This window comes from Gekko japonicus, unplaced genomic scaffold (assembly GCF_001447785.1).
Source record: "Gekko japonicus isolate JY-2015 unplaced genomic scaffold, Gekko_japonicus_V1.1 scaffold4267, whole genome shotgun sequence".
Lineage (NCBI taxonomy): Eukaryota > Metazoa > Chordata > Lepidosauria > Squamata > Gekkonidae > Gekko > Gekko japonicus.
The window spans coordinates 39,635-66,538 of NW_015172679.1; the positions used below are offsets into that span (position 1 = coordinate 39,635).

At 48.6% G+C, this 26,904-nt stretch overlaps 1 protein-coding gene across 2 annotated transcripts; it reads right to left on the bottom strand.

Annotated features, from left to right (window-relative positions):
- TARBP2 (TAR (HIV-1) RNA binding protein 2) lies at positions 1-25,883 on the bottom strand. Of its 2 annotated transcripts, XM_015421762.1 has the most exons (9): positions 25,775-25,883; positions 19,213-19,382; positions 13,876-13,981; positions 12,631-12,717; positions 11,570-11,642; positions 9,410-9,527; positions 7,371-7,498; positions 3,269-3,461; positions 1-895 (listed from the first exon to the last, which is right to left on the bottom strand). In XM_015421762.1, the coding sequence occupies exons 1-9, from the start codon at positions 25,834-25,836 to the stop codon at positions 738-740; spliced, it is 1,095 nt and encodes a 364-aa protein (XP_015277248.1). In that variant the 5' UTR covers positions 25,837-25,883; the 3' UTR covers positions 1-737. The 2 variants fall into 2 exon arrangements, with proteins under 2 accessions (XP_015277248.1, XP_015277249.1); XM_015421763.1 differs by lacking the exons at positions 19,213-19,382; positions 25,775-25,883 and adding an exon at positions 14,181-14,345.
- Between the last annotated feature and the right edge of the window lie 1,021 nt (positions 25,884-26,904).

Below are 26,904 nucleotides of genomic sequence, written 5' to 3' on the forward strand. Positions count from 1 at the left end.
TCGAGAGTCAGACAAAGGGAGCTTTGGGGCTCTTGGAACCTTATACCTGAGACATCTTGCTGGTCTCTGAGGTGCTACTGGACTCAAATCCTGTTCTATGCTAATTTAGAAATGTAAAGAGCCTCCCCCCCTGCTGTGCCAGGTCCCTTCTGTTTCTTTCAAGACAGGATAGCATTCAAACACACGATTCCTCTCTCGCAGCCTGAAGAGGCATAATCGAGGGAAAAGCTTTAACATCTGATGCTGCCGTAGGTAGAAACTGGGCCTCAGCCCTCCTGGGACCGCTGTCAAGAGGTACACAGTTCCGCAGCATGTATTCTACACCAATCACTTTCAAGGTCCGATGGGTAAAAGGCAACACCTCCTTATAGAGCTCCAGTTTCTGAAATCCAGTTCTCATCCCCCTACTTCAAGGAGGAGTGGGGTAACCTCTGATGAGGCCACGGCGGGCCGATCCCGCCCCTTTAGGGCTCAGGGCTGCAAGTCTCCACCAACCTCCTTTGGAGCTTGCAGGTACCACAAACCCCAAGTCTTCATTCCAGCTCGAAGTCACTGCCCTTCTCCACCCCACAGAATACTGGGGGGGGGGGCCCAGCCCGCCTGCTGTCAGCCTGCCCACCCCATCAACCTCCAAGTCAGAAGAAAATGAAGCAGCCCTCCTAATTGGCAGGCGAACAGAGCCCAGCCCTTTGGGAAGCCAGGGGGACCCCAGAGTTCTGGGGCAGCGTCTGGTTACGTCACTTCCCCCCCGCCATGATCTTGAGGTACTGCAAGGCGTTGCGGGCGGCGTCAGTCCGGGCGGCATTGCGGGAGGTGGCTGAGCCGTGGCACACCGTGGTTGGCTGCGTGGAGAGCTCCACCAAGCACTGGTACAGGCCGCTCAAGCTCCTCTCGTCTGTGGAAAGGGAAAGAAAAGGAAACAAACAAAAAAACATATCCAGCAGCAGGTCCCTTGGTAGCCTGCCATGGAGACACAGCAGGGGTCTGCAATTTTAAATGCAACGGGTTTGCTTCTTTAAGCCGGAGGACCAGTTTCATCCAAATTGCACTTCTGAAGAGAAAACGCTGCATATTCCAGTTCTCAATAAAGAGCTGATCCCCTAGTGGTGTAACAGCTGGAAGGATTCCAGCATCATCACTTGGTTCTCTTGTCCCTTTCACAACTGATCTTAAGAATATAACAAGAGCCCGGCTGTATCAGACCAGAGGTGGCCCTAGACCAGCATCCTGTTTCAGACAGTGACCAACCAGTGGACCCGAAGGAACAACCAACAAGCCACGCCCTGCCCCTCATGCTGCCTCCTAGCACTGGTATTCAAAAGCTGACTGCCCCTGGCTATGCAGGTTCCCTTTGGTCTCCATGGCTAATAGCCATTGATGGACATCTCCTCCTCCATGAATCTAAGTCTCTTAAAGCCATTTATGCTAGTGGTCATCACTACGTCCACCGACAATGAAGTCCTAAAGTTAGTTACTTCCTGAGTTAAGAAGTATTTCCTTTCATTTGTCCTCAGTCTATTGCCCATCAACTTCATTGGGTAATGGAGAAAAGGCTCTTTATTCACTTTCTCCACTCCATGTATAATTTTATAAGCCTCTATCATGTCTCCCCTTTAGCCATCCCTTTTTCTAGAATGAAACATCCCAGGGTCTTCAGCCACAGATCTTAGGTGGTAGCTGCAGGGGACGAGTCACTCCAGCAGCAGGCAAAGAGTGGGGAAGGAGATGGGCAATGCCAGGCATTAATGCAGCAGGTCAGTACTCCTCTGTGGGCAGAATGGGACATTCTGGGCTTCTCAGCCCACGCCCATAACAAATAGGACAGAGAACAGTGACAAATGGGAACAGAGCCTCCATGATCAGAGGCAGTGTACCTCAGCCAACCAAATAACTGGGACAAACAAAAGCTGCTTAACATCACTGCACCTTACTATGTGATCTTCCCTGGGAAATCTGGCAGACCACTCTTGCCAGAACGGGGAAGTTCTAAGCAGTGAAGTAGAGTTTAAATCTCTCCTCAGCCACGAATTCACTGGAGGGGCCTTAAACTAATCCTTTTAGATTCAGATTCCCCCCATCTGCAATGTGGTAGGGAGTGGTGGCCTAAAAGGCACGTAAGGGTCCTTGAGATAACGCAGGTGCAGCATTTCAGGTGTTCTAAAATCCTATTATTAAAAACAAAAAGACTGCTGAACCAGAAGAACATTATGACACTGCTTTATACTGAATCAGACTACTGGTCCAAGGTCAACATTGTCTACTCAGACTGGCAGCAGCTCCTCAAGGTCTCGGGCCAAGGTCCTTCACATCACCTACTGCCTGGTCTTTTTTTTAAATTGGAGATGATGGGCATTGAACCCACGACCTTCAGCATGCCAAGCAGATGCGCTACCACTGAGCCACAGCCCCTCCCATCCCCTCTGACTGAGCTATATTCACATTAGTAGAGAAGGAGGAGGACCTTAGCTCTGTTGTGCATCCGAGGGTTAGAGGAAAATAAGTTATGGATGTCTCCACATGTGCAGGCATCAATTTAGCTTTTATGGGAGGGGCTGCGCCCAAATTTTGTGTATTAAATAAATCTGTATACATTCTGCAAATGTACTGGTTCCCTGGGGTTTGCAGAAACCTCTATCCTAGGCCCGGCTGACCTCATTTTGCACATTGTATTGACATGGGGACAACCTGTGAACAAGAACGCTGAGCTGGGGACATCTGCAACCTTTTACGATTAAAGGGCCATACCCTGTGCAGCTGGTTTACTGCACGAGCATAAATCTGTGCATGGTTCACACTTGGATTACCACTGTTCACCTCTACCATTTCCCTTTCTGTAAAACGTCTCTAAGAAGCCCTTCAGTCCACACCTCCCCAAAAATCTTACCCTGCCATTCTCTTTCCCTCCCTGGTAATTCCAGCATCCCACCTCTACCCTTCCAATCTCTACTTCATAGATTTCATATTATTTCTCAAAGAGCCATATTTAGTTCCATACTGAGGCTGGTGACAGGTCCCTGCTGTAGGCCAACGCTAAAGCAACTGGTGCAAAAGTTCCATCTCCCCAGGAAGCCCAACTTGTCCAGGTTGTGGACAAGAATGGGCAGACAGGCTCCGGCCCGTTCCTTCAAAGGTTGACCGGACCCCTCCACTTACAACTGGAATTTTCAATGCATCTATTCAGTGCATTCATGCAGCCTGTCTAAAAAACCCCCACATTCTCCCATCTCTAACCCCCAGCCCTGCATCCTGCATGCATGTCACCTCTTACCAATGTCGAGGTAGCTGATATCGAAGCTCTGCTCTTCAGAAAGCTCCTGCAAGAGGCTGCAGAATCCGGCGCTCAGCACCCCCAAGGGGTGGCTCTTCAAGTGCAGGATCTTCTCCCCGGCCGAGTTGCGCAGAGAGTCCCAGGTACAGCCAGAGCCCCGACCCTTCACCCCATCCAGCTTGTTCCCTGTGGTCTGAAAAGTGGGACCAAGTTTTAGCTGGAAGTGCTCTTGTCTTCTGACAGAGTTTTCTGCAAAATAACTGACCTCCTACCCAGCCCCCGCCTGCCTGAGGCACACTTCACACTCCCTGCCTGTCTGGCCTCTGCCACTTCACAGACGTTTTCCCCCTCTATCAGCAGCTTCCTAAACTACCTTTTGGAACCTCCTTCCTGGCCACCTATTTGGCCAGCAAATATGTGTGGGGGGCTCCTTGTATGCAAGTGTGCTACTATACTGGCAAATCAAGACTGGCAAACCAGACAGCACTAGGACCCTGAGGGCAAAAGGGCCTGACTTCCCCAGAACAGGAAGGAGGCGGGGCTTCATTTGGAACCCTATAAAGGCAGAGAGGGGCAACCAGACTGCAGACAATGGATCAGCAGTTAGTGCAGCACTTGAAGGCGAGCAGTAGACAACTGATGATGGGGAAATCAGTCCGGAACCCCAGAAAGCTGTAATGATTGGCTGGTGCTGCAAAATCCCAGATTCTTGATCAGCTGGTCCAGGTAAGAAACAGCTGGGGACTCTCAGTGTAAATCTGAAGACTGAGGGGGGGGGGGTGGATGCCTGTCTCTTGCCCATTAAGAATTGTAGGGCAGGAAGAGGAACACATCATTTACTTGTTGCCAAGCACCATGATCACCTGATCCTTTCCAGGTCAGCTCTCCAGTTCCAAGGTGATATGAAGTGGCCTGTACATAATATCTTCCCTTTTCTCCATCATAATATTCACTCTTTATCAACTGAGAACTTATAATTCTATATCATACTAAGCATTATGATCCTTCAAAGCTATACCCAAGACAGAATCCCAGATTCTTGATCAGTTGGTCCAGGTAAGAAACAGCTGGGGACTCTCAGCGTAAATCTGAGAGACTGAGGGGTGTGTGTGGATGCCTGTCTCTTGCCCACTAAGAATTGTAGGGCAGGAAGAGGAACACATCATTTACTTGTTGCCAAGCACCATGATCACCTGATCCCTTCCAGGTCAGCTCACCAGTTCCGAGGTGATATGAAGTGGCCTGTAACATCTGTGGGCTCCTGACTACATGCTTGGACAGTTACAACAACCCCCATTTTCTGCACCTCTGCAGGTCTTGGTGCTTCTCTGAACCTCCAGGTGTCCCAACAATTCCCCCAACGGCCCCCAGTCTTGCCTTCCCGTGCTTTTTATCTCCTTTCATTGCCCGATACTTGCCAGTCCATTCCAATTTCTCTTGCAGTTAGGCTTAAACACATGCAACTTACCTAACTTTCTGTGCCCCTGGTATCTCCCTTATACCGCCCTGTTCAAAAGTCTGTGGCCTGGCCCTTGGAGGTTCCGGCTCCCAGGCATGTGGTGCAAGGCTGCTCTTCCTCCAACACAGATGTGCTTCTCTGAACCTCCAGGTGTCCCAACAATTCCCCCCACGGCCCCCAGTCTTGGCTTCCCGTGCTTTTTATCTCCTTTCATAGCCCGATACTTGCCAGTTCATTCCAATTTCTCTTGCAGTTGGGCTTAAACACACGCAACCTGCCTAACTTTCTGTGCCCCTGGTATCTCCCTCATACCGTCCTGTTCAAAGGTCTGTGGCCTGGACCTTGGAGGTTCTGGCTCCCGGGCATGTGGTGCAAGGCTGCTCTTCCTCCAACACAGATTAACCTGACAGTGTGCCTGTCCTGCCTCTTCCGCCCTTCCACCTTTAGGGCGCCCCTACAGAGGTGCACAAGCCTTTTGGGGAGGCTGAGAGAAGAGAATGCATCTAAAGGTGCAAAAATATCATCTTCCTTATTTAGACTGAGCAAGCTTCTTGCCTTCACTGTTACAGGGGGGGGGGGGACTGGGGAGGTATTGGCTTAGATCAGAGGTGTCGAACTCATTTGTTATGAGGGCCAGATGTGACATTAATGTCACTTTGCTGGGTCGGGCTATGCGTGCCATAAAATGTAATGCCAGGCACGGGAGATATAAACTTTATAAAGGACACAGGCAAACCTAATTAACGATATTATTTTTCACTCAAAATACAAACATGCTTAGAACACTTTTACAGTATTTCCTTAAAGTATCTCCCTTATGCCCACCCTCCCACATCCACCTTCCGTTACTCATTAGCACTGAGACAGTATACAGGGACATAATGCAGAGCCTTGATCATCTGGCAAATAAAGGTAATGAATGACCAGTTACTGGCAGGCTGGATAAGTGCCCTGGACGGGCCAGTTCCGGCCCGCGGGCCACACGTTTGACACCCCGGTTTAGATTATGTGATGCGGTTCCCTTCAGTTGAAGCCATGCTTGGCTGCAACTCAGCACTTCTTTGCCTCCCCCTCCTCTTGCCACTGCCCCAAATGTTACTCCTAGGGGAACCTTGCAAGCAGCATGACTGGTGAATCAGGGCTCTGCAGTGAGAGGAGAAAGCCTATGACAATCATCACACACTCCCTTCTGTAAGCAGAATGGCAAGACTCGGGTCAGCAGCTGTTCTTTCTCACAGGCCAACAAGTATCCATTACCCAAAGCACGGGAGGGCACTGTCACTGCTGCACAGATCCTGAAGCCACCCCCTCAGAAGCTACTCCCTCTCCTGCCTGCTGATTTCCCCCTGCACTCCATTCACACTTGGCTTTCTGATGCTACACCAGGCACGCAAGGGGGAAAGTTCGGCTTCGCTTTGCAGCCGGCAAGGGAAGAGGTAAAAAGAATCAAAAACAGATGCCACCCCCTTGCAATGTTTCAGCCACCTTTGGGCCCTCGCCATCCCCAAACCAGAGGACTGTGAAGCAGACCAAGAACTGTGTATGCACCAGAAGGTGCAAAAAGGAAGGTACGAGACACACACACCCCATCTCCTTCTAGACTTGGAAGCCCCTTGACACAGGTCAAAAGGACTGAAAGCAAAAAGAAAACTTATGACTGATCTACAATGGTGGTCTTCAGTCCATGGGTCGGGGCCCATGGGTCGGGGCACACAGCCCTACCTGCTAGGCTGTAAGTAGGAATGTCACCCTCCAATTGGGGCCTGGAGATCTACTAAATTTTTAACACGTCCAGATGACGGAGCTCAGTACCCCCGGAGAAAATGGCTGCTCTGGAGGGTGAACTCCATGGCCTTATATACCAGTGAGGTCCCTCCTCTCCCCAAGCTCCACTCCAAAAATAACCAGGTATTTTCCAACCCAGAGTTGGGAACCCTAGCTTTAACTCCCCTCCCTTTGCTTTTGCTGCTGGTGAAAATGCTTAAGAGAGGAAGGGCCCCAGACCTCCCGCCCGTCTGCAGGCAGGCAGGACAGCGAGGCAGGGCCATTCAGAGGCGAAGAGGACTCCTTTCAGGGCTCTGACCCTTGACTTGTCCCTCACTATGGGGCACCTCCTGGCACTTGTGCTTCCTGCCCCCGTCTCTCGGTCTCTCGCCCACAGTTCCAACCTTGACACCATCACGGTCATCGCTTTGGCTGTTCCCCTTTCTGTCATGTGACATCAGGTGCCTACAGCTTCCCGGATCCCGTGCTGTCTAGAGGTTAAAGGTGAGTCCTTGGTCTGGAAAGGCTGAAGAACACTGAGACTGTGGGCAGTTCCCAGTGCCACTTCACCTGTGGCTAACCAAAGGTTGCTAGCGGCATGACAAGGGCTCTTCCCCAAACCAGCGCTGCTGGACCAGAAGCAGATCTAACTACCAGTCAACTAGGGAAGCCTAAAGAAGTGCTATGGGTGGGGGAAAGGATCAGGGGAGAAGGCAGGGGGCGGGATAAGAACCCCAAAAGCTTATCTCACAGTGGTCAGAGCAGGAAGGAAGGCAGAGGCCTTGAATGGAATACCGAGGGAAGATACATTTGCCTATATTATATAACTCCATGATCCTCAAGGCTCAGCCCCCCCTCCCCACAATTCCCCAGACTCACGATAGAGAACTGGTCCTCCTCCACTTCGGCCTCGCTGCCCTCCCGGGGGTCCAGGGGCACGTTATGAATCCGCACCAGCATCTTTGCTGCGGCATTGCGCTTGGCCAGTTTTTTGGAAGTGCCGCTGCCTGAAGGGAGAAGAAATAATTATGGGATGGCAAGGAGCAGTTTGGAAGGTAGTGGGGGGGGGACGTAGGTTTTTGTGTGGGAGGGGGTGAATTAGAGCTGTATGAGAAGAACAGCAAAAGGAAGTAAGCCCTTGAGTACAGTTAGGGCGATGCTCAGGGTTGCCTTCTTGCCAAACTTCACACCACCTGCTTTCCAGCAGCTCTCACTGAATGCCTGATGATATGGCCCGGCACGAACTCAGAAAGCAGAGAAGCCGAATTCTGCACCCATCTATCTGCTTATGCCAGATGCAAACACAATGCCTTGTTGCACCTTAAAGATCAGCCAAACATTAAGCTTTCAAAGACTAGAGGTGACTTCATCAGATGTAGGGAATGGACCCTTGCTAGCTGAGGTGTGCATGAGGTTATGGAGGGGAAGGTCTAAGCAGCTGGATCGAAGGGCTGTGAAATGAACCCAGCAGAAGAGTGAGACGTAATGATGTAAAATTCAAATATAATGAAGTGCAAAGACCAATCAACTGTCAGTAATGTAACATCCCTAGCTTTGTTAAGCTGGTTAACACCCGTAATGGCTGTAAGGAATCTCAAGTCCTGGTTAAGCCTCTGGAGATCAGAGTCCTTCATACATTTTAAAGCTACCGTTTCAAGCTGTAGCCTCCATTTTTTAAGTTCTTTCCCTTCAGAATGGTGCTTCCCTTGACACATAATGTTTAAAAAAGGTAAAGGTTCCCTTGCTCGAAAGCCAGTCGAATCCGACTCTAGGGTTGCAGTGCTCATCTCCGTTTAAAAAGCCGAAGAGCCAGCGCTGTCCGAAGACGTTTCCGTGGTCATGTGGCTGGCATGACTAAACACCAAGGAGCACGGAACGCTGTTCCCTTCCCACCAAAGTGGTACCTATTTATCTACTTGCAATTTCTTGCTTTCGAACTGCTAGGTTGGCAGGAGCTGGAACTAGAGACGGGAGCTCATGTAATGTTTAGCACTGAGCTAAATGCACCAAGCTGAATGCAGATCGCTAACCAAGCACGGTGGTCGCCCATGTCCCTGACAACCTGCTATTTTTGTTGTCCCAGACTGGCAGCTAAACCAGATTGTTTGCTGAGCCCCTGGGAAGGGACCGTCCGGGGCTGGTGGGCCCCAAGTTGTGCAGTTCAAGGGCACTGCCTATGCAGCTCTCACATTGCCTACAGTTCTTCTTTGGTCACAGTCCTAGAGCCTTTGGGGCCATCTAGTCCAACCCCCTGGCTCACGGCATGAAATCAAAAGCCAGAGTGTTCCTGACAAAGGGATGCCCAGCCTCTGCGTTTGAAAATGGGGCCGCGGCTCGCTCCACAACCTTCTGCTGTCCCTGGCCCCAGCTGACAGACCTTTGAGTGCTCTACAGCAAGTCTCTTCTTGTCTTGTCTTGCTTCTTGTCAGGCGCGTAGCTATGGTGGGGTATTCTCTGGCCACACCCCCTTATTAGTGAGCTCCCCTGCCCGCAGCCAGTCGATTCGGCTGCGAGCGGACTCACCACTCATGCGCCATTTAAATGGGGGAGCCAAGAGCCGCTTGAGCAGTTTAAAAGGGGGAGTTTAAGAGGACTCGGCTCTTGGCTCCCCCTTTTAAATGCCACTCAAGAGGCTCTTCCTTGTCTACTGACTGCGGGCGGTCAGGCTCACCGCTCGCAGCTTGAGTGGCATTTAAAAGGGGGAGCCTTTTATTTGCGTGACATCATAAGTGACATCACACACCTTCCATGCCCTCTCCACTGACAAATTCCTGGATATGCCCCTGTGCACCAGGATCTTGAAAGCTCCAAGCACCAGTGGCTCTTGAATCTGAAAGCCACTGGAATGGGAAACTGCAAAGGATGACAGGACAGAAAGCGTTAAGTATATTCTCCACTGAAGATCTGCGATGCTGTACCTATTTCAATGAACCTCTCGACGCGGCAGGTCATGGTGAACTCCTTGCGGTGTGCTGGTCCTGATTCCTGGGTGACTGTGTATTCAGGAAGCCGCCAGCCTTTCTGCACCACCAGCTCCTAGAGAGAGAGAGAAAGAGAGAGAGAGAGAAAGAAGGAACATTGGAAAGGCACTTGCCTCTTCCCCTGTGCCTGGATTCACAGATCAGGTCTCTGCAGGCAGAAGGCATGTAAAGTTGCAGTCCTGGGAGCAAACCCTATTGAATTTGGTGGCACTTACTGCTGCATAAATATACCCAGGGCCCTCAATATTCATTTGGCAGATTCGAATGCAGTCTCCTATACCCCTTGTCAAGTAGTCCTGAGAAGGACTGTTTGACTGGTCAATTGTTTCCCTTGTGTGTAGTTAGCCTGGAGATCCTACTATTGTCTGGCAGCCAGAAGTTCTAGCTCTGTAGCATTATTTTCAAAGACAAGATGCTCTCCTTCACGAATACAGAAAGATAACTGAAAACGGAGAGTTGCCCATCCACAAAGACAGGCCCGGCGCAGGCCTATCCAGACTAAGATCCCAACACTCAGCAATAAGATCTGCACAGATCCTGCAATCACAAAATTTCGTTCTAGGGAAGGAATGGTTGCGAACATGGATGCAAACAGTCCCACCCAATCTCCATAACCTGATAAACACCAATGAGAGGCCCTCAGGACTGAACTTGCCACATAAAGTATGGAAGACAGGGAATAGAAAATGAACAAGCTTTGGCAGTTGTGCAGGCAAGTTGTGTGTGTTGTTTAAACGGGAGCCGAATGCGACTGTGGTGCAGCCCGCCAAACTATTTTCCATCTGTCACAGGAGATGCGACAGAGCTCTTTGAACTCCCCCCAGCTGCGATGGTGTGTATTGAAAATTTAGATATTAGTATTTAGGGGGGTTTCCCAATTGGTCTGCATACCCATTGTATCAACTTGGTTATGTATTTTATATGACTACACGCTTCCTGTATGTAAGTCTGCCATATGATAAATAAATACCCAGGACCAGTCTGCCAAGGTCAGCGGGAGCAAAAAGCAAACCCAAGGTATGCCTGCACAACCTCCCACAGGGTGGATTCAAGACGAGCCTTGAGGATGGATTATCAGCACAATAGTGGTGGGCGATGGAGGGCAGCGTGAAATTTCACTCACGGTGGCAAGGGACATCTGGGTCTGCAAGTCCTGGAAGCTGTCCCTGTTAAAATGTTGTGTGTCCAAGGACGGTTTGGAGGGGAAGTGCAAGGCTGATTTCAGCCCAAATCTATCGAATCTGCACATCCGCATCCAAAGAGTCCCATGCGTGCAGCTGAGAATGGCTGTACTGTGGCACTTGTAGTCCTGCATGAGGGAGAGTTTTGAGGCAGCACTGAAAGATACAGTACAAAGCAGGCAGGATTCTCACTCAGTGTCAGGGAAGGGCTAAGGATCAGTGGTTGAGCATCTGCTGTGCTTGTAGAAGGTCCAGGTGCAGTCTCTGACATCTGAATTCTCTGAGAGCAGCAGCTGGGAGAAGACTTCTCTCTACCTGGATGCTTTGGAGAGCAGCTACCAGTCAGAGCAGGCAGCGCTGGGCTAGAATGGACCAATGGTCTTAATACATTTGCTCCATGAGTGGAGTGATTGGCTTATCTGCAACAGCAAGGCTTTCTAAACCCTGACATGGATAGCCCAAGCTAGCCCGATCTCATCAGACCTCAAAAGCTAAGTAGGATCGACCCTGGTCAGTATTTGGATGGGAGACCACCAAGGAATACCAGGGTCTCTAAGCAAAAGCCGATAATGGCAAACCATCTCTAAACATCTCTTGCCTTGAAAACCCCATGGTGTCACCATAAACCGGCTGTGACTTGCTGACAAAAAACCAGGCCTTCTAAATGCACAATAAGGCACTGCTGGAATGGGCAAATACAAGGGGGGGGGGGAACAGCCTGACACAGCAGAGTGGAAAGTGGGGGAGAGACAAGAGTCTGCTACTGAGTCGCAGCCGCATGGGGTTAACGTGTCCATCGGTGTCTACCGCCATCAATTCCGGGGACAGGAAACTCCACACAGCCTACGCTTCTCTACGGCACAGCTTGCAGGTGCTCAGGGATTAAAATGAACTGTGGCCACAAAGGGCAACCTACCTGCAGGGCCCCAACCGGATTACACTCGGACTGCTGTGGTGATACTGGGGACTTCATGTCCAACGGAGAGCTCCTGGGTAAAAGACAGCAAGCTGAGGGATGCCTCCAAGGCTGCTCCTAGACCCCCGGCTAGCAGGAGTAGGAGAATTTCCATGGGCTCGGCTGGGGAAGATCCCCTGTTAGGGAACATTTCCTCATAGGGTTGGAGTCTGCCATGCTGTATCACAATATAATCCAGAGAGAGCCATGGGAACAAGGTATAATAAAAAAATACAAGAACCATGAAATAATAATTATGGAAAGCTCAATACTTCAATATTTTCTTATTATAGTGCATATGTCTCCATATAGTCCATATGGATTTTGTTCTGTTGCCTCTTTGAGAAAGGTGAGAAGACATGGAAATTAAAGGTCGCAAGTCCATCAGAGGCTCCATCAGAACATCCACAAATCACCCACAATTACTGGATTTGAAAGAACAAAGGACACAGGACCATTTACTACAGCACAAGCACTTTAATCTTGGAAAGAACACTTACTGGCACTTTCATTCATCGTTAGAATGGACTGTTGATAGTGATAATGAATTGTTTATTGTGATTAAGACATGTATTGTTGTAGAGACATATGCACTATAATAAGAAAATAATGAAATATTGACCGTTCCATAGTTATTATTTCATGGTTCTCGTATTTTTTGATTATATGCTGTAGGACAAGGCACTGATCCTGACCACAGCCGGAAAGGAAAATCTACGCTGCAGATTTTCAGATCAGTGGTAGTTATTAAATACCATAAAGCTGGCTGTACTTTCAAGGGCAAACAAAATCCTATTTGCTCCTTTGTCCTAGGGGCTTTCAGAGTGCTGGACAGCTCCTGAGACTGCCCTCCCTCCCTCCCTCCCTCCTGCTGATGGGGTGGCCCACGGGAAATCCATCTGCAGACAGGAGACACAAGCACAGGGCAGCTGTAGCGTGGCATCCATGTGCTATCGCAGGTGCTTGGGGGTGGTGAGCAGCTTGGAGGGGGGGGGGGTTCCATCTCCTGTTTATCTCATTACCTGGGAGACGCAGCCGGCAAGACGGGCACTGGTGTGGTGGCGGGTGGAGTGGCAGTCTGAGCCAGGGGCTCTAGAGAGAAAGGAGAGCTTCGAAAGACAAGGTGACAACATTAAAGCAACCGAAGCAGCAGAAGCCCAAGCAGCGGGATCAGGTTCTGATCCGAAAGAATATCCCAAACCCATTCCCGCAACCTGTATGCCCCCCATGTTCTTCAGGAGGCTGCACTCCGTCCAACCTTCTCTTTACCACTGGGATGGGAGGTCAAGAAGCAATGAGACGGGCAGAAGCGTCCACCTAGAACCCCTTTTATCTGTGATCATGCTGCATGAGCTCAGGATTTAACGCCACAGAATGCAGCATCATGCATATCTCAGCTTTCCAGTTTTTGAAAGGCTCTCAGGGTGCCTCTGGAAATGTGCTTTGAAACATCCGCATGCCGCCTGAAAAAAATCTCTGGTCAGGAGTGGGTAGGGCTGTGGCCCTACTGCATGTACGGGCTGTGGCAGGGTGCGTGCATTGCCCGTGGAAGGTGCAGAGTTCAAAGCCTCAATGTCTCCAAGTCAAGGATCAGGTAACAGATTGCATGAAAGACCTGGGATCCTGGAGAGCAGCTGCTCATCAAAGCAAACCATACAGATAAAGACAGACCAATGGCCTGACTCGGAATAAGGCAACAAGATGTATTCGGAATCTGAAGTAAGCTACATAGTGGGATTGTGGAACAGCAGATGGCCCCGGCTCCTGACTTGGAGGTGGGAGGACATAATGAACTGTGCAAACATGCATGTAGCGGGTTTGGTGCCCAGGCTTCGGTTTTGCTTGATACAGAATTAAAAATCTGGGTTACTTTTAAGAAACAAGGAACACACAGCCTTGCTCATTTCTAGCCCTTCAGAGAAAACATCTAAAAAGAGAATATTAGTCCACACCTCTCTTGACAGCTGAACTAGAACAGAGGGGCTTGCTCAGACCCAAGAGAAGAAACCAGGTCAGGTTATCCTCTTAATATTCCACAGACCCTCTTCCCTGCCAGTTGCTTGCCATGCACAGCTCTCCCGGGTAGCTCTTTAGCCTACCCTGTCAATATCACCCCCGTGCAGAAAGCCCGCGTCTTGGTCCCAAGTGCTGCTCACACGTTAACTTTCATAGCCAAGAGACAGAAAACGGCAGCCGAAGAGGAGAGTGTGGGCCCAACAATTTCACTTAAAGCCACGGAAGGCCTCCCCACACTTTGCAGCCCTCACCTGGCTTCCTCTGGGGCTGCTGGCTCCAGCATGTTTCCTCCCTTCAGGAGCCTGAGTGCCACTTCCGCTGCCTTGTGTTTGGCTGCTTTTTTGCTAGGGCCTTGGCCTGGGGAGAAGAGAGAGGGAGACGAGGGAATCAGGAGACAGGGCCGGAAGGCAAACGCATCAAGGTGAGGCCTCCCAAACGTGCCCTGACAACCCCCTTCCAAAGAGCGCAACCGAGCCCATGACACCACCTCATAGAAGGGCTGTGTCCCAACCGAGGACAAGGTCAAGCACCCTCCAACCCCTACTTGCCACTGCACCTTGCCCAGGTCCAGGATCGATAGGGTCCTGTTGCCACTTCCAAGACCCGAATTTCCCTGTCCTTGCTTTCATTATCAAGGGCCCAAGTTTTCCTGGCTCTGTCCAAATAGGTTGTGCCAAGCAGCAAACGGCTGGAGTGGCCACAGACGAGGCAATGCGCTCTCCTCTCTGACCCTCTTCCCAAAGCCACTCGCCATGCAGAACTGGGCAAAACAGGAGGAGAGAGAAGCTCAGCAAGGCAGGGGGACATAATGGAGTCAACCAGTAAGGAACATTTCATAGCTCTTGAGTGGTTAGAGGCCTAGATGTGTTGGCTTAGGGTCCACACTCAAAGTTACACAGTTATCAAGGTACAGTAAGAACAACAGGTAGACCTAATGTAACTATCTAAGGGTTCCCTAATCCGGCAGCACCACCTATGTTGGTATTCTCCTTCCCGTCTGCCGATCTTCCTCCCCCCACTTCCGCCCTGGAGATGGGGAGCCAGAGCGACATCTTGGCTCCTCAGTTCAACCTGCAACCGCAGCGCCTCAGAAAAGAATGGTCCTCCCATGATTTGGAAAAAGTTGTACGGCTGTATCGATTCACCCAAAATCCCAAAAACAGGAATGAGATTTCTGAAGATGGGCCAGCAGTCTTTCACCTGACTTCCTGGACCAAGAACCATTTGGGCACAGGTCCTTGACCAATCCAGGATCAGAATGAAGGAACTGTCCACCCCACCCCACCCCACACACAGGTGGAAGCCTCAGTGTCTGCTGCAGCTTAATGTTGTATTGCTCCGCCTGCAATCCAGTCTCTACTCCAAGATGCCTCTGGACTCTCTCATGACAGCTCAGTATTCCTGCCTGCAATTCCGGCCTCTAGTGCTGCCAGTGGAGAACAGACTGATTAGTGCTCACAGAGAGTTGCCAAGAGCTCCAGCGGTGAGAGACTCAACCCTAGGAGGTCTTTCAAAAAGCCTTGAGAGATGGACTGTGATAAAATTACCATCTTCCCTCAGGGTCCTTTGCTCTGGGATAAAAAGAATGGTCAGATGAGAGAGAGAAGAGAGACTGGATTTATACCTTCACTACCCAAAGGAGTCTCAGAGCGCCTTATAATCTCCTTCCCCTTCCCCTCCCCACAACAGACACCCTGCGAGGCAGGTGGGGCTGAGAGAGCTCTATCGAGAACTGCCCTTGAGTGAACAGCTCTGAAAGAACTTATGACTGACCCAAGGTCACACCAGCAGCTGCATGTGGAGGAGTTGGGAATCAAACCCGGTTCTCCCAGATTAGAGTCCATGCTCTTAACCACTACACCTAACTGGGTTATGGTAGAAGATCCGGGAGCCAGAACCACCTCGGTTTTACTTAAAAATCTAAGAGGCAGTGTAATGAGTCTAATATTAGCACTTTCTGAAGCCAGGAAGGAGAAGTGGCGGCCTGCAATACTCACTGGAGGATCCTTCCCCCCTCTTAGTTTTATTCACCCCACCAATATCTGCGGCCAGGCCCACTACGGCTCCTGGCCTCCATTGCCAGGCCTGGCATGGCTCATTGTCACTGGGACTCTCCATCAGAGGAGGCAGGTGTGTTTTTAAACAAAAGCATTCAGTGCTTTTGTTTAAGCCCCTCCCCACATATTTTTTTTACGTTTTCAAGGTTTTTCTACAAACCTGAGGAGTCCCTTAAGTTTGCAGAACTATCTCTTTCCTGTCAGTGTGGGCCCAACCCATGGATTTAAGTATCCACAGATGGGCCAACACTTGACTGTTAGCTATATGATGCTTTGAAATGGAACAGACTGCAGGAATAGAGTTTGGTTTGCTCGTCTGTCGGGAGGGAAATGTCCTATAGGTAGCATATCACAGAGACCAGTGCAGCGTAGTAGTTAGACTGTCAGACCAGGTTTGGTGAGATCTAGGCGGAAATTAATTTCTGCCACCATGAAGGTCAGTAGATGATCTTGAGCCGATTGTTCTCTCTCAGCCTAACCTACTTAAGAGGGTGGCTGTTGTGAGGACAGAACACAGAAGGGGACTGCTGGAGAGGTCAACACCAAGGGGGGAAAATTAGCACTTCCATCTTTCCGGACAGAATGCTGAAGGTCAGCGAAAAGAAATGCCATGAAATGTTATCTCTTTGGAAAGAAGCAAAATGCTTTCTAAGATAAGGGGTTCTTTACTCAAAAAGTATAGCGTGAACAGCTATAGAATTAGATCATTATTCCTGCTTATGCTGTAGACATGCACAGCATAGTTTTAAAAATATATTTGCTTAGGTATGAATAAGTCTGGCAACAATAAACATGATATAACATGTTCATCAATACATTAAAGTATTCAGTGTATTCATTATGGAATTTAACATTATACTGAAATATGCTAGAAATCCTATTGTGACTGTGAGACTGTTTCTGTCCAGATAAATCCAGGTGGGCTGCTGTGTGGGTCTGAAGCAGGAGAACAAAGTTTGAGTCCAGTGGCCCATACTCCCTCTATGCTGTGGAGTCTTGCGAGCAAAAATTCTACTTTGTGAGCTGCTGGTACTAAAGTTGTAAGCAAGCCATTTGGCTACTGCATAAATTAGTTTGCTCTGGAGCAGTGTTCCATCTAAGCTGAGTTAGTGTGAGCTAGCTGACAGTTTTTTAGCCTCTGGCTCATACATCTTTGTCTTAGCTCAGGAAGGATGGCTTCAGAGCAAACTAATTTATCCAGTAGCCAAATCGCTGCTCGCAACTTTAATGCCAGTAGCTCACAAAGCAGAATTTTTGCTCACAAGACTGCACAGCTTAGAGGGAGCATTGCTCTGGAGCCATCCTTCCTGAGCCAAGACAAAAATATGTGAGCTGGAGGCTAAAGGCATGTGAGCTAGCTCACACTAACTCAGCTTAGAGGGAACACTGGCACCTTTAAGACTGACAAAGCTTTATCCAAGGTATAAGCTTTCATGTTTCACTGTATCTGAAGAAGTGTGCTTGCACATGAAAGCTTATACTTTGAATAAAACTTATTTGGTCTTAATTGTGCCACTGGACTCAAACTTTGTTCTGTCCAGATAATACACTCTAGTTCACTAAAAAAAAAATCTTATTTTTTTTCTTCCTCTATGATGGCAAAAATATATATATATGCGCTCAGGTAGCATAGGGGCTGCGTTGGCTCACGTGGTTAAGATGCTGAACTGCAGGCTGGAAGGTCGGTAGTTCAACAGTTCGAGACCCAAGTGCCACATGACGGAGTGAGCTCCCGTCTCTGGCCCCAGCTCCTGCCAACCTAGCAGTTCGAAAGCAAGAAATTGCAGGTAGATAAATAGGTACCGCTTCGGTGGGAAGGTAACAGCGTTCCGTGCGCCTTGGTGTTTAGTCATGCCGGCCACATGACCATGGAAACGTCTTCGGACAGTGCTGGCTCTTCAGCTTGGTAAGGGAGATGAACACTGCAACCCTAGAGTCGGATTCGATTGGCTTTTGAGCAAGGGAAACCTTTACCTTTACCTAGCATAGAGTGCAGCTGTTTACAGCTCCCTCTCAAGTGCTGGTGGGTATATCTAGAATTTTGCTTATAGAAAACTATAGCAATTTATACTTTTGAATTCCATAAATATCTCAAATAGTACTATTGTATGTGATGACTAATATAGATATATGATGCATTTTATGTTGTTAAAGCAGTAAAACAAGCTTGGGCTTGATAAGAAAGAAAGTATTCCATATATTTTGATTATTCCCATTGGAACTTTTTTTTTTCCTCCAGAGAAAAACTTTTCCCCCCGGCTTCAAAATATCTGGAAACCATGTACACCATCCTTGGAGAAAGGGTGGAATAAAACTAGAGGGGAATTATAGCTTTCTGTGGGCTTCATTTACTGAGAAGAAAAACAAACTGGGGCCCTGACCTGGATAGCCCAGGCCAGCCCAATCTCATCAGCTCTCAGAAGCTAAGCAGGGCCAACCCTGGCAAGTACTTGGATGGGAGACCTCCAGAGAATGTCAGGGGGCTGGGAGGCCAGAGGCAGGCTATCAAGCCACTTCTCTGAATGTCCTCCATGCCCCAGTAGGAGTCGCCTGAGGTCTCCATGGCTTTCAGGCATGGACGCGGGCACATACAAACACACACACAAATGCAAAAATACAAAAAAGGGGAGGGGGACAAACTAGGAGCTCCCTTAGGGAAAGTCATCAGGGTGAGGACATATTTTTTCAGGACTGGGTGAGTGTCTTGCTAATTTGGATGGGGGTGGAATGTTCCCTAGATTAAGGCGCATGTGAGTGGATGGGTTTGAGGAGGAGAGGGATTTGGGGTTTCTATGGGAGCCTTTTGACATGGACTCTTTCACCCGTTCTGTCTCTAAGCCTAAAAAGTGCTAACTGCAGTTTTACTTATGTAGCAAGAGGTGAGCGGCTTTTTTATTTTTAAAATACCCCACTCCCGGCTTTCACAATAGGGATAAGTGAATGAAAGATGGGGTAGTATAGGAAATGCCTCTTTAAAAATGCACCTTCTCTCCTCTTTTACCCGTTAAGGATAGGGGGAATCCAGCCATGCAGACTGTTTAGGGCCATACTAGTCCCATGATGGTAGGTCAAGGTGAGGGGAAAATGTGCTGTAAAGACCCCCCCTGCCGAAAAGATCCCCCCCCACCAGAGTTCCCTCTAAGCTGAGTTAGTGTGAGCTAGCTCACAGTTTTTTAGCTTCCAGCTCACACATTTTTGTCTTAGCTCAGGAAAGATGGCCCAGAGCAAACTAATCTATGCTGCAGCCAAATGACTTGCTCACAACTTTAATGCCAGTAGCTCACAAAGTAGAGTTTTTGCTCACAAGTCTTCACAGCTTAGAGGGAACATTGCCCCCCACAAGTCAACAGTAATGCACACTAAATGGACGGCAGGAGGCACAGCTCAGAAGTGCAACTGGTGAATCGCTGTTCCCTCTCCCGACCCCCTCCAAAGTGCATTCAGGCCTACGGCTGCCACGAAGTCTTCCCCCATCCCTTTAAAGCAAAGGGCGTCTAATCATCCCTGCCCGTGTCCTTTATTGCAACAAACCAGTGCAGCTGATGTCACCGACAGTGACGCGGAAGGTGAAGTTGGGCTGGTGTGCTTGTCCCTCGGCTTTGAGCAGGTCGTAGACGGGTGTTTTGCCTATGCGCGTCCCATACTCCTGCAGCAGGCTGATAGGGGTCTTGCCGGGGTTGGACGCCAGCATTTGCTCTATACTGAGGGCAACAAGGAGACAAAGATGAATGTTTGGGGGGCACTGAGATGATTTGTTGCCAGTTTACATGACGGGTCACCCTATCGTTGTGCTTGGAACCTGTGCTTGGAACCTGATACTTCAGACAACGCCGGCACCTTCTGTGATTCCATCCTCTACAACAAAGGGTACTGTCTTCTTTCTTGCTCTCCCCACCCCCATTCCCTTCACATGTCATTACTCTATTTCACTGGCAGGAACATGTTCCACAGTGACACCCCTATCGGCAAGGTCCCCTTGGTTAGCAGATCCAAAGCGGGACCAGCCCCTTCCCTCCCCCATCTCTCATGTGCCAGAAGTCCCAGAAAGAGTGAAGGATAAGCAAGAAGGAAAAATCAGACCACCAGGGCTGCATTCTCAGGATCACTTATACAGGTTAGTTGGCCTGCTTCATCCTCTAACTATCCCACTGTGTTCACAATCAGAACAGAGAGGCAGTTTTCAACACATTCTCATATGCAAAGCGAGATTTCAAGTTTATGGATAAGGACCTGGATCCAGAGCCACCCAGGGCTGCATTCTGTTTCCAGAATGAAGATCATTTGGGAAGGGGCTGTGGCTCAGTGGAAGAGCATCTGCTTTGCATGCAGAAGGTCCCTGGTTCAACCCCCCACATCTCCAGTTGAAAGGACCAGGCAGTAGGTGATGGGAAAGACCTCTGCCTCAGACACTGGAGAACCACTGCCAGTCTGAGTAGACAGTACTGACCATGATGCTCTTGGTGCTTGGGGGGGGGTCAACAGTGGGAGGGCTTCTAATGTCCTGGCCCCACTGGTGGACCTCCTGATGGCACTGGTATTTCTGGCCACTGCGTGACACAGAGTGTTGGACTGGATGGTCCTTTGGCCTGATCCAACATTGGTGTCTCTTATGTTCTTATGATAAACTGATTGTCTGATTCAGTATAAGAAGAGAAGAAGAAGAGAAGAGATTGGATTTATATCCCACCCTTCACTACCCAAGGGAGTCTCAGAGTGGCTTACAAACTCCTTTCCCTTCCCCTCCCCACAACAGACACTCTGTGAGGTAGGTGGGGCTCAGAGAGCTCTGACAGAAACTGGTCTTTTTCAAGAACAGCTGTGCCAGAGCTATGGCTTGCCCAAGGTCATCCAGCAGGTGCAAGTGGAGGAGTGGGCAATCAAACCTGGTTCTCCCAGCTTAGAGTCCGTGCACTTAACCACTACACCAAACTGGCTCTCAAGCTTCATGTATGTTCATGTATAACCTCTGCTGTTTGTGTCCAGCTAAACAGAGATTCACATGGATACATGAAGCTGCCTTATACTGAATCACACCCTTGGTTCATCAAGGTCAGTATTGTCTACTCAGACAGGCAGCCACTGTCTGCGGTCTCAGGCAGAGGTCTTTCACATCACCTGCTGCCAGATCCTTTAACTGGGGATGCTGGAGATCAAACCTGGGACCTTCTGCATGCCAACCAGAAGCTCTGCCCTTGAGCCATGGCCCCTCTCTCCCATTTATTTATGATTATTAGCAGCCATTCACAGACATACTGAAAACCAACATCGCTCCAAATTCTGTTTTAGATTAACTGAGATGAAAGAAGGCAAATGCCAATAGTGCAGCAGGAAACTGAACATTTATCAATGGAACACTAAGAAAGCCCATATGAGTTTTGCCATAGTGTCTCATCAGTGGATCTCTCAGTGTGTTTATCTACAGTACCTTTTCAGCAGCTGGGAAAAAGGGCTGCAAATAAACACATTTAGAGATATCCTCCCAAAGCTATGGCAAAACAGGTTGGGTTTTCTTAGTGTTCCAACAATAGTTTTTTTTCACTTTCCCACTGCACTAACAGCATTCGTCTCTGCCTTCTTATTTATTTATTTATTGGATTTATACCCCACTGAAGCAGGCTCAGGGAAGGGAGGCTTTCTTTCGTCTTGTGAATGTGGTAAACATAGTATCTCTTAAACAGCAGTCTCTCAAAGTGAAATCCTGAAATTTACTTCAGAGTAAATATAGGTAGGCTAACACACAGCTCTCCCTCATGGATCACTGCCTTGTTGTGGCGAGGGGGCTTGTGTGGTTCGATGAGGCTGTGGGCTATGCCGTGGAGGGCCACCCAAGATGGACAGGCCACAGCAGAGAACTCAGACCAAGCGTGATCCCCTGGAGAAGGAAATGGCAACCCACTCCAGTATTTTTAACAAGAAAACCCCATGGACAGTATCAAAAGGCTAAAAGATATGACGCCGGAAGATGAGCCCCTCAGGTCAGAAGGTGTCCAATATGCTACTGGGGAAGAGCAGAGGGCAAGTACAAGTAACCCCAGAAAGAGTGAAGCGGCTGGGCCAAAGCCGAAAGGACGCTCAGTTGTGGATGTGTCTGATGGTGAAAGGAAAGTCCGATGCTGCAAAGAACAATACTGCATAGGAACCTGGAATGTAAGATCTATGAATCAAGGTAAGCTTGACGTGGTCAAAAATGAGATGGCAAGACTGAACTTCAGTATCTTAGAAATCAGTGAACTAAGGTGGACAGGAATGGGCGAATTTAACTCAGAAGACCATTATATCTACTACTGTGGCCAGGAATCCTGTAGAAAAAATGGTGTGGCCTTTATAGTCAACAAGAGAGTGCAAAAGTCAGTGCTGGGATACAATCTCAAAAATGACAGAATGATTTCGGTCCGATTCCAAGGCAAACCATTCAACATCACAGTAATCCAAGTCTATGCCCCAACCACTGATGCAGAAGAGGCTGAAGTGGACCGGTTCTATGAAGACCTACAACACCTCCTAGAACTAACACCAAAAAATGATGTCCTCATCATCATAGGGGACTGGAATGCTAAAGTAGGAAGTCAAAAGGTAACTGGAATAACAGACAAGTTTGGCCTTGGAAAGCAAAATGAAGCAGGGCAAAGGTTAACAGAGTTTTGTCAAGAGAACACACTGGTCATAGCGAACACCCTTTTCCAACAACCTAAGAGGCGACTCTACACATGGACATCACCAGATGGGCAACACCGAAATCAGATTGACTATATAATTTGCAGTCAAAGATGGAGAAGCTCTATCCAGTCAGTAAAAACAAGACCTGGAGCTGACTGTGGTTCAGATCATGAGCTACTCATTGCAAAATTCAGACTTAAACTGAAGAAAATTGGGAAAACCACGAGGCCATTCAGGTTTGACCTAGATCGCATCCCTGATGAATATACAGTAGAGGTGAAGAATAGATTCAAGGGTCTGGATTTGATAGATAGAGTGCCTGAAGAACTATGGACAGAGGTTCGTGACATCGTACAGGAGGCAGCAATCACCACCATCCCAAAGAAAAAGAAATGTAAGAAAGCAAAGTGGCTTTCTGATGAGGCTTTACAAATAGCAGAGGAAAGAAGGAAAGCGAAAGGCAAAGGCGAAAAGGAAAGATTTACCCAACTGAACGCAGATTTCCAGAGAACAGCAAGGAGAGATAAGGAGGCCTTCCTGAATGAACAGTGCAAAGTAATAGAAGAAAACAATAGAATGGGAAGGACTAGAGATCTCTTCAAGAAAATTGGAGAAATCAAGGGAGCGTTCCATGCAAAGCTGGCCATGATAAAGGACAAAAACGGTAGGGACCTAACAGAAGCAGAAGAGATTAGGAAAAGATGGCAAGAATACACAGAAGAACTATACAAGAAAGACCTCAATGTCCTTGACAAACACGACGGTATAATCACTGACCTTGAGCCAGACATCCTGGAATGTGAAGTTAAATGGGCCTTAGAAAGCATTACTAACAACAAAGCTAGTGGAGGTGATGGTATTCCAGCTGAGCTATTCAAAGTCTTAGAAGATGATGCTGTTAAAGTTCTGCACTCCATTTGCCAGCAAATTTGGAAAACGCAACAGTGGCCACAGGATTGGAAAAGATCAGTATACATTCCAATCCCAAAGAAGGGCAATGCCAAGGAATGTTCAAACTATCGCACAATTGCACTCATATCACACGCTAGCAAGGTCATGCTCAAGATCCTACAAGCTAGGCTTCAACAGTACGTGGATAGAGAACTACCAGAAGTACAAGCTGGGTTTCGAAGAGGTAGAGGAACGAGAGATCATATTGCCAACATTCGCTGGATTATGGAGAAAGCAAGAGAGTACCAGAAAAATATCTACTTCTGCTTCATTGACTATGCTAAAGCCTTTGACTGTGTGGATCACAACAAACTATGGCAGGTCCTTAAAGAGATGGGAGTACCAGACCACCTCACATGTCTCTTGAGAAACCTGTATAAGGGCCAAGAAGCGACAGTTAGAACCGGATACGGAACAACTGATTGGTTCAGCATAGGAAAAGGAGTACGACAAGGATGTATACTGTCACCTTGCTTATTTAATATATATGCAGAGTACATCATGCGAAATGCTGGCCTGGATGAATCACAAGCGGGAATTAAGATTGCTGGGGAAAAGATCAACAACCTCAGATATGCAGATGATACCACTCTAATGGCTGAAAGTGAAAAGGATCTAAAGAGCCTCTTGCTCAGAGTAAAAGAGGAGAGCGCAAAAGTGGGCTTGAAGCTCAACATCAAAAAAACTAAGATCATGGCATCCGGCCCCATCACTCCTTGGCAAATAGAAGGGGAAGCTGTGGAAGTAGTGACAGACTTCACGTTCCTGGGATCCCAGATCACCGCAGACTGTGACTGCAGCCATGAAATTAAAAGACGCCTGCTCCTTGGGAGGAAAGCGATGGCGAACCTAAACAGCATGATAAAAAGTAGAGACATCACCCTGCCAACAAAAGTCCGCATGGTCAAAGCAATGGTATTCCCAGTAGTCATGTATGGCTGCGAGAGCTGGACTATAAGGAAGGCCGAGCGCCGAAGAATAGATTCTTTTGAACTATGGTGCTGGAGAAGACTCTTGAGAGTCCCTTGGACTGCAAGAAGAACAAATCAGTCAATCCTCAAAGAAATCAACCCTGACTGTTCCCTGGAAGGCCAGATAATGAAACTGAAGCTCAAATACTTTGGCCACCAAATGAGAAGGGAGCACTCACTGGAGAAGACCCTGATGCTGGGAAAGATTGAAGGTCAAAGAAGACGGGGACGGCAGAAGACAGGAGGGCATGGCGGGATCTGGTCCATGGGATCGTGAAGAGTCGGACTCGACTGTGCGACTGAACAACAACAAAAACACACAGCTGCAAGCCTATGTATTTGGGAGTTAAGTCCACTGAACTCAGCAGGACTCCTGAGTAAACACATAAGCAACTGATGTGACTTTGCAAATGCAGAGAGCATCGATCGCACTGACATTTAACCCACCACCTTTCCTCCAAGGAATCTAGGTGAGTGTACATGAATTTCCCTCCCCTGTTTTATTTTCAAAACAATCCTGTCAGGGTGGTTATTATGAACCTTGCCTAACTTTGAATCAATGGAAACAGAAAGGCACCACAGAGTTCCAATTTTAAAGCAAACACTTTGTGTATGTTCTCACAACCTCGACTGCCACATAGATCTGCACTCTATTCACAACAGGGTGGGAAATCAATTGTGTAAAAGGGGACCTACACCAGCCCTGTACACCCAATACAGTGAACAAGTGTACATCCTGAATGTACACAGATTTGTAACAAGCAGCCAATGCACATTTTGTTTGAAACTAAAACCAGGCAGCCAGTGTGGTATTGGGGTTGGAGTGTCAGACTAAGATCTGGAAGACCCAGGTTGGTGACCTTGGGCCAGTCACACACTCTCAGCCTAACCTACTTCACAGGGTTGTTGTAAGAACAAAATGGAGAATGATGCAAGCCGCTTTGGGTCCCCATGGGGGAGAGAGGTAGGGTATAGGAGAAGTAAATAAATAAATACCTGGGAAAATGTGGGTTTTAAGTCGTACATATAGCCATATCTGTGCTGAATGCAACATAATTATTCCATATCCATACAAAAGAAAACAATTGTGCATACACTGTACAAAAATGGTACATGTGTTCCTTGCAACATGTGTACAGACCTACTGCCATGTTGCAAGCTTAACTGTGTGCTCTATTTAGGGTGACGCTGACGACAGTTGACCCTTACCCCTATCAACAGCCTCAATTCCTACGCCACTGAGGCTGCAACCTAAGAACACCTTCCTTCAAGTAAGCTCCATTGAATTAAATGGGACTTACTTCTGAGAAGGCCTGTTTAGGAATAGTTCCCAAGCGTGCCTTACTCAGGCATCGCATCCCTACCGGAGCCTTGCCCGACCGGGCCTTCCAGGTGTCCTAGCAACGCACTCCGGAGGTGGTCTTCGAACCGAGGTAACCTAGCAACACCGCCCGGGGGCGGGGCTTGCCCTGCGTATCTTAGCAACGCCTGAGAGAAGGCTGAGAGTTGTTCACCTGGGGAAGCCGCCGCAGCTCCTCGCGCTCCCGCAAGGCTCCTCCGCCTCCTCCTCGCTCATTCCCTCCTCCTGCCCCGCCGCCGCCACCACCGCCACAACGCCTGCCGCCCTCCAGCCCCGCTTGCAATGGCCGGGCGAGAGGAAGCGACGGCCCCCTACCGCCTCCCAAGCTCTGCCAGGCATCTCGGAACCTGGAGTCCACGCGAACACCTTGTCCACAGGACGGCATAGGCTAAAGGACTGCATATCCCATGATGTCTCGGGGCTTTGTCTCCGCGTGGAGGCCCAGACGGGGTTCCCTGTACCTTTGCGTGCGCTGTTCCCAATGCACGCTGGGAGAAAGAGTCTTCTTGTGATTGGTGGATTTTATTTAACGAAAAGATAAGAAGGGAGAAACTGCTATATAAGTAAATAAATCTCTCACGCACATACAGAGTTCACAACCCAGTGAGCAAACGTTCCAGATCTCTTATCAAACTTGATGTTCAGTACAAAAAACATTGAAGATGGTTGCCAACTCTTGAGTTGAGAAATTTCTGAAGGTTTTGGAGTGGAGCCTGGCGGCAGTGGGGTTTGGGAAGGGGAGGGATTTCATTTGGGTATAATGCCATTTTCTTCAAGAGAACTGATATGAGTTGTCTGTAATCCCAGGAGATCTACAAGTACCACATGGAGGCTAAAAGAAAAAGAGGTTTGAGGTCATGATGAGAAGTACCAAGTCTGCTGTTTGTACTGTTAAAAATGGAATCCAGCTATGCTTGCCAACCCTCAGGTGGGGCCTGGAGATCTCCTGGAATTTTAACTGATCTACAGACTACAGTGACCAGTTGTCCTGGAGAAAATGGCCACTTTGGAAAGTTGAGTTTATGGCGTTATACCCCATTGAAGTCCCTCCCCAAAGTCCCTCTACCCTTATTTAGAATTTTTACAATTTTCTGTCAGCTTTGCAAAAATAGTTCCCGTATCTCCCGACTCCAATTATAGCTCTGCTGATTTAGTTCTGTTCTCAGACATACTCAGCTCTGTTCCCAGACATCTTACCCTCTTAGCTAGTCTACCACATCCTGTTTTATAGTTTGTGTTATATTTAGCTTGCCCAAGATTTAGCTCACCTAAGCTGCGTACAGC

Bases quoted from the DNA above. Each gene is read 5' to 3' on its own strand.
- TARBP2 (XM_015421762.1), bottom strand. From the start codon at position 25,836: ATGAGCGAGGAGGAGGCGGAGGAGCCTTGCGGGAGCGCGAGGAGCTGC. The intron at 11,643-12,630 runs GTAATGAGATAA...TCTTTTACCCAG, and splicing joins TTGCCGGCTGCGTCTCCCAG to GAGCTCTCCGTTGGACATGA. The intron at 3,462-7,370 runs GTGAGTCTGGGG...CCCACTTTTCAG, and splicing joins AGGAGGACCAGTTCTCTATC to ACCACAGGGAACAAGCTGGA.